General features: G+C 44.3%; 1 protein-coding gene and 1 long non-coding RNA gene across 2 annotated transcripts in view; both read left to right on the forward strand.

Annotated features, from left to right (window-relative positions):
- Positions 1-3066: 3066 nt before the first annotated feature.
- Positions 3067-5447, forward strand: LOC108166761 (uncharacterized). The gene is made up of 2 exons (XR_001777134.1): positions 3067-3881; positions 3953-5447. It is a non-coding gene; the product is annotated as an uncharacterized LOC108166761 (long non-coding RNA).
- Positions 5448-9034: 3587 nt separating this feature from the next.
- LOC103474048 (uncharacterized) overlaps positions 9035-9910 on the forward strand; it is a 4058-nt gene continuing 3182 nt past the window's right edge. The window contains exons 1-2 of the mRNA XM_008424766.2: positions 9035-9144; positions 9426-9627. Of these exons, the coding sequence (XP_008422988.2) occupies positions 9136-9144; positions 9426-9627 (211 nt within the window). The 5' untranslated portion in view covers positions 9035-9135. The remainder of the gene's footprint in view (positions 9145-9425; positions 9628-9910) is intronic.

A 9910-nucleotide genomic window follows, 5' to 3' on the forward strand; every position in this document is an offset into this window, starting at 1 on the left:
TCATCCGGTCTGAGCTACGAGCCTGGTGGGGTATGCGGTGGCAGCGTAGGGTCTGGGGTGGGGCGGCGTGAGGGTCAGCAGTGGCAGGGTGGGGTCATGGGGGTTGGCGGTGGCGGCGAGAGATCGGTGGTGGCAGCGTGGGGTCAGCAGTGATGTATAGATACCGCTGACCCCACGTGATCTATACATAGATGATCTATACATCTATGTATAGATCCCATAGATGTATAGATCTATGTGATCTATACATCACATAGATAGTGAAGTATAGATGGTGAAGTATAGATGTGTAATCAGGAGTTTAGTGTCGTCTGATTGTTCTGCTGTGATTTTCTCAGTGGTTGGTTGTCAGTAGCTTGAAACCCATCATGAACAGAAATAAGTGAATTCAATGTTTGAAAAACTTACAGATATACTCTGCTACCACAGCGCCACCTGCTGACCGGACTGAGCCGTTCTCATTCTCCTGCTACCACAGCGCCACCTGCTGGCCGGACTGAGCCGTTCTCATTCTCCTGCATTTTGTCCTTCCAGAGCCGAGAGCTGAGGTTTTGGTGAAGGATTTCCACGTCTCCAGCTCCTTTGTCTGTAACGTTCAGTGGCGCAGGACTCGAAGTGGCCAAAGGGTGGCGCCCATCAGAGGCAGTGGGATCCTAATCTCTGTAACTCGAATCAGTTATCTCTGAGTCGCTCATTTGGACTGATGGCGCCATGCTGGATGCAAGCCGCCTGAGGGGAAAACAATTCATTCTAATATAGCGGTTCTCAACGTGGGCGGTACCGCCCCCCAGGGGCCGTTCAGAGGACGGCAGGGGGCGCTGGAAGACATTTTTACAAAAGGGGGGCGCTGGGATTCCTTTGGGGGGCGTTTGGTCGAAGGTAAACTTTACACCTTAAATCCACAACAATACCAGTTTAGACTTTGAGCAACTTGGTAAAACTGTATTGTGTCACATTAAATCATGTTTAGCTGCAACTGTATTGATGGCAGCTCTTCTTCTATTCAGTGTTTGTAGCTTCATGGCGCAGCTCCGCTCCGCATCAGTTCAGCGTTACACCCGTTGACCCTCCTCCTCCAGACGCCGATACGTTTAGGGCAAAACTTGCTACATTTACCCCGTTATGTGCGCGAGGTGAAGGAGCGTAAGGCGCGCGAAGTGTACGGGAAAACATAATCGGTGCGCCGATTCAAAACATCTACGATAGTAATATTAATAATAAAATAATTGTCAGTGCAAAGTAACCTACAAATTCTTTGGTGGGGGGCGGTGAGGGACCTGGATTAGGGCTAGGGGGGCGCTGGCCCAAAAAAGGTTGAGAAACACTGGTATAATATTTATCTCTAGTCAGAAGAAGCTCAGTGGACGTCGACAGTCGTCTACCGTCCTGCAGCAAGAGACCCGGTCTGGGACTGACTGGCATCTCCAAGTTACTCCTAGATATGAATGTGGTTTCTTATTGGACGCCGGATGTCATGTGACACGTGGGACCCCAGCAGGTCACAGGTGACTCTGTGCAATAAGGATCATTCAGAGCCTGAAGCGCCGCCTCAGTCGGTCAGTAGGGATGAAATCGAACGGCCATCGTCTGAATCAGGAGAGTTAAAGACATTTGATCCATGCAGGCTGAGTCTGCAGGACTTAGAAATGAAAACAGTTCAATGGTTCAACCTTTGATATTTAAATAATCTGATGACCAATAATTTAAATATCATGCATTGTGATTAGAAAACCATCTTATCTGACGGCCTTTGACTCAGGATGCTGGTTCCACTGTGTCGAACGCTTCAGACGGATCAATAAAAAGAGCAGCAGAGTGTTGATCAGTGAAGCTGGTTCCAACTTCTACTTTGGCTCCAACTGTTTCCTGAAACCACCTTGGATCCAATACAAGGTTTTGAAACGGAGCCGTCGTTGTTTACAGCACCTTTTAAAATGGGCTGAACAACAACGAGCTGCAGAACCAGAACCAGGCGACTCTGTTTCCAGCCAGAACAACAGATCTCTGATGCTTCTGCTTGATTTCCAGGGAGAGAAAGCAGATAAGCCCAAGTTCACTGTGCCGCAGGACAAAACCTTCGCTTTTGTCCTGAGAGAGTTGACCACAGAGGACGGTGTCCAGAGTAAGACCAGCGTTTGTGTCCGTCCCTCTGTGATCTGAGACATTTAGCTCTTCATGATCAGTTTGGCTTCATGTTTCTGATTCTCTTTTTAAAAGAACTTCTGTTTGTTTTATCCGATCAGGATTTTCTTCAGAGTCTTCAGTTCGAGGTCTGAGTTTATTCCTTATTTCCCTAGTTTTCCCTTTTCATTCGTCTCTCTGAAATAAATAGGCTGTGATGTTTTCTGTTTCTCATTGATGCTTTTTCTAGCAAGTACTGAGATTTTCCACGGTGAGAAAATCCCGATTCTGATTGAAGGTTTGTTTCTAAAAGTTTGGGATGTTTAGTTCAGGATATTTTTTCCATTCGTCTAATTCAGTGGTGTCGAACTCATTTTCATTTTGGGCCGTATCGAAAATCGGAATGTTCTCAAAAGGGCCGGTTGTTCCAGAATATATTGATAAAAACCATTAAATTGTTAAAATGTTAATGAATAGATGTTTCAGCATCTAATAAGTGTAACTTAAAGTGAAATTATATTGATAATTCACACTGATTAGTCCAACCAGGACTTTGTGATTGTTTTTGTGTTTTTTTTTTGCTATCAAAATCATAGATTTTGTAGTGACAAGATAGGAATATTTGTCAGGAATTTTTTACAATATTTGCGCTAATATATGATGTTAAATGTGACTTTTTATCAATTGCTGTATCAGTCGCATATATAACTTGACATCAAGTGAGGTTAAATTAATGTTTTTGTCCAGTTTTGAGAAAAAATGTCAGTAAAATCAGAAAGAATGTGGGGATCTGTTGATTTTGTATGAATTTTGTGTATTTGTGAAAAACTGGAGGGACTTATTGATGTAATCTGGAGTCTGGAGGGCCACATAAAAAGCTACGGCGGGCCAGATTTGGCCCCCGGGCCTTGAGTTTGACACATGTGGTCTAATTGATTTATTTAATAAAATATCACTTACCAACTCAGTCGTTTCTAGAAATGTGTGATTTACTTTGCTAAAATGATGACAAATGATCATAGCAGAACAGATTAAACCATCATTTATTAGAGCCATAATAAGTGAATTTCATTTTCTTGAGTCTGACCTCAGAAAGGAACGATCTCCATGAAGCCGCAGCAGACAGGTGGGATGTGAAGTTCTGGGTTTTTCCTGCAGGACTGCAAAGCAAACACAATGTCCTGATGCCTCTGGCCGGCCGGCGTTACCTGCTGAGGGAGCTGAGACAGATTCTGGAGGACAGAGACGCTCTGAGTCTGCTGGAGGACGCGGTAGGAGACATCCAGACCGACCTCGCTCAGGTGGAAACCCGTCATGTGACTGAAAGGCTCCTTGTCCTCCTGGCAGCTGGATCAGATCCGTTATGGAGAATATCGGCGTCCTCAGTCTGAAGCCGTCGTCTGGCTCATGGCTCTCCTCGATGTTTCCTCTGCTTCCAGATCGAAGCTGTTCACCTGCTGGTCAGCGCCTTGGAGGGTAAATCCTCACTTTGCAGCAGCTGGGTCTCTGGACGCTCTGCCTTCCTCCTGCTGCTCTGAAACGTGACTGTTGGGTTCATTTAGTCTGAATGTTGTCCAGGTGTGACTGCATGTTGTCCTCTGATGGACAGGTGACCTGCAGACGGACACCAGTGGCCCTGCGAGGACGAGGCATCATTGATCTGATGTAGCTCATCTTGTTTCTGTGCAGCTCTACCAGGCGTCACTGCAGCTGTTCTGGCCAAAAGCGGCCCTGAAACACTGACCTGCATCATCTCCATGGTTGGTTTATTCCCTCGTTTAGATCTTGACTTCATGGATTCTCCAGTTAATCAGTCTGTGTTGGTCTTCAGATGGGGCAGCTGGTGCTTGGTCAGGGCAGACATGTCCAGCCTCAGCTGCGCCCCCTGCAGGAGGACGGTGAGCTCCACTGGGTGGCAAGATTCCTTTGTTCAGCCAATAATCGGAGCGATCTGGTGGCAAACTGGGATTATCCAGACTCCTGTCCTGAGGCTGTGCTGGAGCTGCTGTATGTCGCCGTGCGAGGACTCAGCCTGCTGCAGCACAACGTCCACTCATAGGGCCACAGTTCACCACGGCAACGCCCCCTGCTGTGTTTCATTGAGTAAAACACAGAACGGCTCTTTACTGCAGCTAAAACAAAGACGGAGGGAAAATCCAAGATTTTGCACACATGAAAAGTTATAAACATGAACAAATTATTCAGCAGAAATCTTTCTTGAATATCAGCCATTTAATTCACTCAAATGAATGTCTACAGACGACTTCCTGTTTCAGGACCTTTTACAGATTCAGGTTGTTAAATAAGAACCAAGAATATGATGCTTGATAATGTTATTTATATAGCACATTTTCAGCAGCAAAGAGCTTTACAGGAAATTCAAACAGAATGACAAAGGAAAGAGCAAAACGGGAAAAAGTATAAAGCTACATATTAGCTCCCCGTGTTTAAGATAATTGGTGAGTAATTTGTAAACTACTGGCGTTTCTCTGGATTCTTGTTCTGATCATGTTGATCGCTGGTAGGAAGGCGAGTTGCTCTGGATTCAAGTTTGTTCTGATTCCTGAAGAATGTAAAATAACCCTAACCCTAACCCCTAACCCTAACTCTACCCTAACACTAACACTAACCCTAAACCTAACGTTCCTGTTCTGGGCTGCCAAGCAAAAACAGTCCATAATTTAAACTAGCAGGAGTTTCTCCAGATTCTTCTTCTGATCATTCATTTCTGTCTCTGTGCTCCACCAGGTCCGTTAGTTCCAGAACCCGACCAGAACTGCGCAGTGTAAATTACCTTGAAAAATGATGTGATTTTGTTATGTGAAAACATATAATGACGAAACGTTAGAAACCACACATGTCATCCAAACGGATCAGAACCAGAGCTACAGTCACCGTCCAGCTCTGGTCCACTGAGCTCCTGATGGACGGAACCAGGAGAGGCAAAGAGCTCAGCTTTCATTCTTCAGTCTGTACCTGAAGGGAAGTTACTCAGTTTCAGGCTGTTTACATACGACTGCCGGCAGACTCACATAAACATGGTTATGTCAGCTGCAGCATGGAAGCAGATAAAAGAAATGGAGGAAAACACAGAATCCATAACAGACACGTATTTAAACTAAGCAAAGACCAAAATGTTTGACAAATCTCTTCTGTCTCCATCTGAACCCAGGATTATTGGGCTGCTGAATTGGTTTATTACTGTTTTATCTTGTGGTTTTGCTACTTCAAAACTTTTGTCTGTCTTCCTTTAGCTTAATATTTTTCTATGTAGCATTTTGGTCATTTTTAAAGTGTGCTGTAAATAAAGAAGGGTAGAATGTTTTTTCTGAAAACTTAGTCAAAACAACATAATAAAATGTAAAACTTGAACTGAAAGAAGCGAACTTCTTCAGGCAGAGCAGACTGTAAAGTGACCTCATTTCACTGTAAGCACCAGAACCTGAAGATCGGACGAGTCAACAGGTGGATATCTAGTCGGAATGATGGCTGACTTCATCTCACATTCTAGCTTTGACAGACGAAACGTCTCCAAGAAGGCAGAGAGGCACCAGATCATAGATCTATGGCTCAATCACAGGTGGAGGCAGAGCCTCAGTTTTACCTGAAGGGGTTTAAAGGTTGTGACTCAACAGGAACTGCAGGAGGAAGTTACAGTTTCCTGACTGCAGACTTTGAGGTTCTGTAAAAGAAATGGGATTTATTATTATTTACAAATAATCAGAAACCTTTATTACTTACTGATCAATGTAGAGTACTCACTTTAACATTCATTGGGTTTCTTCCTGTCTTAAAGGTTGTAAGTGTATCATGAGGATATTTATTAGGATGATGCAACTCCAGGATGGAGACAAGATAAGAAATAAGGATTAAATAAGGACAGATTAGATGGTTTTAGAATCACTCGAGGGTTTTAGGATGTTCTCAGGTGTGAATAATGTTTAGTTTATCAGCAGTAATGAGGCAAAACTGATGGGTTTAACAGGGACAGTTATCTCTAGGAACTATTAGACAAAGGCTGGTGTGTTGAACCAGTTCATGATCAAGTTTAGAAGCCGACTGGAAACTAGCAAAACATCTAAAACCAACAAGAAAAACCTTAGTACAGGTCATGAAGCTGTTCTGTCTCATGAAAAATGCTTTAATTGTTTTCTTTCTATGTCTAAACACAAGAAGTTGTAAACGTCTCTGATAAATCTGACGCTTTGGTTGCGAATGGATACGATGTGATGATGGTGAGATGAGGAGCAGAAGCTGCTGTGAGAAATGGGGAAGTTGCTTTGGACAGAGAACCGCAGGGAGACTCTTCACAAGAGTTTCAAAGCCAAAAAGGGGAATTTTCCAGTAAAGACGGATGATTTTATCGGTTCGTCCAAAAGGCAAAGGCGTCGCCCAAAGCAGAAGAACTCGCTGCCGTTCGGGGTGTCCCTCAGAGACAGTCTTTGGGTTCACATCGGGAAGAAGAGATTGTGAAAACCATCAGGGTTTTGAGAGAAGAACTGCAACCCTGATGAGGCCGACCAACCGGCCAAAGGTTGAGCGGTCAGGATCTGGACTTACTCTCCAGAATGCTGCTTCTATCTCTTTTTTTTGGATCCAAGAACTTTCACAGTTTTATCAAGAACAAGTTGAAGGTTTTTAATCTGATTTTGTCTGCCTCTTGGGGACAATGGGATTCTCTCTCTCTCTCTCTCTCTCTCTCTCTCTCTCTGTCTGTCCATCCTTCCATTTCTTACACCCTGGTCCCTCAGTGGGGTCAGGAGGTGCTGCTGCCTCTCCAGCTAAGGTACCGGGCGAGAGGCGGGGTCACCTGGACAGGCCACCTGGACAGAGAGACCAATTAACTTGTCATGTTTTTGGACTGTGGGAGGAAACCGGAGTACCAGGAGAAAACCCACCATGCACAGGGAGAACATGGAGACTCCATGCAGAAAGACCGGGAATCGAACYCAGAACCTTCTTGCTGCAAGGCAACAGCTCTACCACTGCACCACCGTGCAGCCCATCTCTCTGTGTTTCCTTGCAAATTTGTTACATTCACAAAGTTAACTCAGCCACAGTTTCAGGGGAAAAAACTTGATTTGATAATTTTTATGTGCTGTTTTCTGTTTTCTGGATTTTTACCGTGTGCTGAACCTGCTGAGCTCTGCAAATTACAGCAAGGGACCAACCAGCTCTTTCAAACCGGCTTTCTTGTAGTTCTTGGCAGTGAAATATATGTATTATTGGTATAAAGACGACCCAACTGTTGAATGTTTCCCACATTTCCTGCCGTTTGCTGCTCAAACCCCTGAGGCTTGTCTCAGAAAGAGAGTCGGTTGATGTGTGGGTGGAGAAAGAAGGCAAATGTTGCAATGTGGAACATTTTTGTCTTTTCAGTTGGATCTGGGTGTGGTGATGAGCGACTGCAGGGAGTGGTGGTTGTAACTAACTAAATCTCTTCTGGCAGAAAGTGATACGTTTTTTCAGTAGTTGTTTTCTGTGTGGCTCTATCTGAAGCTCTTGTCTCCCAGAAAACGGTTCTCCGCTGCTCTAGAGTTCGGTACCAGAGCGTTACGCCTCAGCCAGATGCCCAGGGCAGCTCTGGCTACGGTCCAGTAGCTCACCGCCATCAGGCTGTGAATGCCTGAATGTAGGGGGAAACGTTTTGGGGTTCTCTGGAGAAGATGAAGCATTTTTACCGTTTATGTCAGGCTTTGTCTTGTTACCGGTGTCGGATGTCTGGATCTCTGTGTTCTTGGAGTCTTTGGCTCTTTGCTCTGCAGATTGTTGGTGACGTCTCCACACTGAGCTCCTCTGCATGAGCCGTTCTCTCTTTGTGACCAAGTTACAGCTGTTGTCTCCATATTGGTGAAACACCACCAACCATTCAGCTCCAGTCCATGAGCGCCACCATCCTGCAGCTCCAACACACCCGACTCAGTGGCCTGGTCATGCAGGGTTACATGTGTCTACGTGCTTCTCTGTGTTTGACTTGAGAGGGATTGATATTCAGGAACTTGCTTTTCCTGTTTTCATTATCAGAGAAATGGAACCGTACTATCACAGCCTGGAGCAACTTTTTACTGCCTGCAAAGAATTAGCAGAATTTCTCACGAAAAGGTAGTTTTGTGAGAAATACCTTTTAGTCTCTGAGGCAGTGAAGGAGTTCGGTAACAGCTTCTTCACTTGGCTTTCTGTGAACCTCAAAGTAGATCAAATTAGGAATGCACGGCCAACCGATTTATCTGTGCCAATTTCCTTAATTTTCGGAGATCGATGATTGGCTGATTTTTACATATGAAGCCAATCTTATCCACCAATCTTATCTAACTTGGCAAAGGTCTAAGAATCAACCACTGTCCTCTCTTGCTCTCCAGTGACAAACTGGCCCTCCAAGATGTCTCCACATTTACAATTAACAATAGTGACCCCACTGTTGCCAACTCAACAAGTTTCTTGCTATATTCAGCAACATTTCAGACAAAAAATTGGTATCTGAGTTTTTTAAAAGATCAGTAATCGGCGATCAGCCAGAAAACTGTAATCGGTGCACCCCTACTTTAAATAAGGCTGCATTTCTCTGCATAGGTATTAACAGAGAGAAAGTTTAAAGGTAATGGTTAGTAGTTTTAACACTTTCAGATGGCTTTATCTTTCCATCTCCTGCTGTATCTTAATAAATTACGATTGAGAAATTAACACCGAGTTTCAGGTAAAACCTTGATGTGTTCAACAGAAGCATATTTAATTCATCCATTATCATTCATTTCACTCCAAGCAGGACTCAAACATAATGATGTGATGGTAATTGATTTCTTAGTGATGAAGATTAACTCATCTTCATTGACCGTAAAAGACGGTTGGACAGATTCCCACTCATGTTCCAAGGAACAGCTCAGGAATCAGATTCACGTGAAAACACACTGTCTGCATGTTGGGGCAGAGACCGCTCCAGTTTCATTCTTATTTAAAGGCTGGAGGAAACGGCTCCGGTTCACTTCAGGTGTCCAGATTCAACCTGCAGCAGCCGACATGGCAGAGGTAAGACAACCGTCATTAGACATGGTTTCTGACTTGGTGCAGAATAAAGACGTTGTTGCTTTGAGGTCTGAAAGATGATTCATGTTTCGTATTTTAAATCGAACCAGACGGAGAACGAAGCTGGAATGTGAGATAAAACCAAACCAGATCTATTCACTCTGACTGATGGAGAAGTTTAAATAATTTTGAAGAAGCACACATCTGTCATCAGTCTCATCGTAGTAGTTATGTTCCTTTTTATGTCAGTCATTTTGTTGAGTCTCTGTGCTTTACGTTCACAGAGTCTGTTTCCGAGTTTAACCAAAGTCTTGGGGAAAGAACTGGGCCCGTCTGTGAAGAGCAACTGGAACTACAACTTGGACTGGCCTCTGCTGACCGTGGTCAAGATTCAGAACAAGAGGTTTGGTCTGTTTGAGTCAAACGACAGATATACCCCACTTAAACTTAAACTGACCGACCTTTCTAAGGAAAACCTCTCTCTGGGTTAGTAACACACACACACACACACACACACACACACACACACACACACACACACACACACACACACACACACACACGTTTGCGTGGCTTTGCGTGGAAAGTCTTTGTGGGGACTTTCCTTTGACTTCCATGAATTTCTACAGCCTAAATCTGACCTTTACCCTTTTCCTAACCCTAGCCATCACATTCCTAACCCTAACCAAAACTCAATTCACACCTTAGTCCTAACTCTGACCCCTGACCCTAAAACAGGGTTTCTCTTTGTGGGGACCAGGCTTCGGTC

Source organism: Poecilia reticulata, linkage group LG12 (assembly GCF_000633615.1).
Source record: "Poecilia reticulata strain Guanapo linkage group LG12, Guppy_female_1.0+MT, whole genome shotgun sequence".
Lineage (NCBI taxonomy): Eukaryota > Metazoa > Chordata > Actinopteri > Cyprinodontiformes > Poeciliidae > Poecilia > Poecilia reticulata.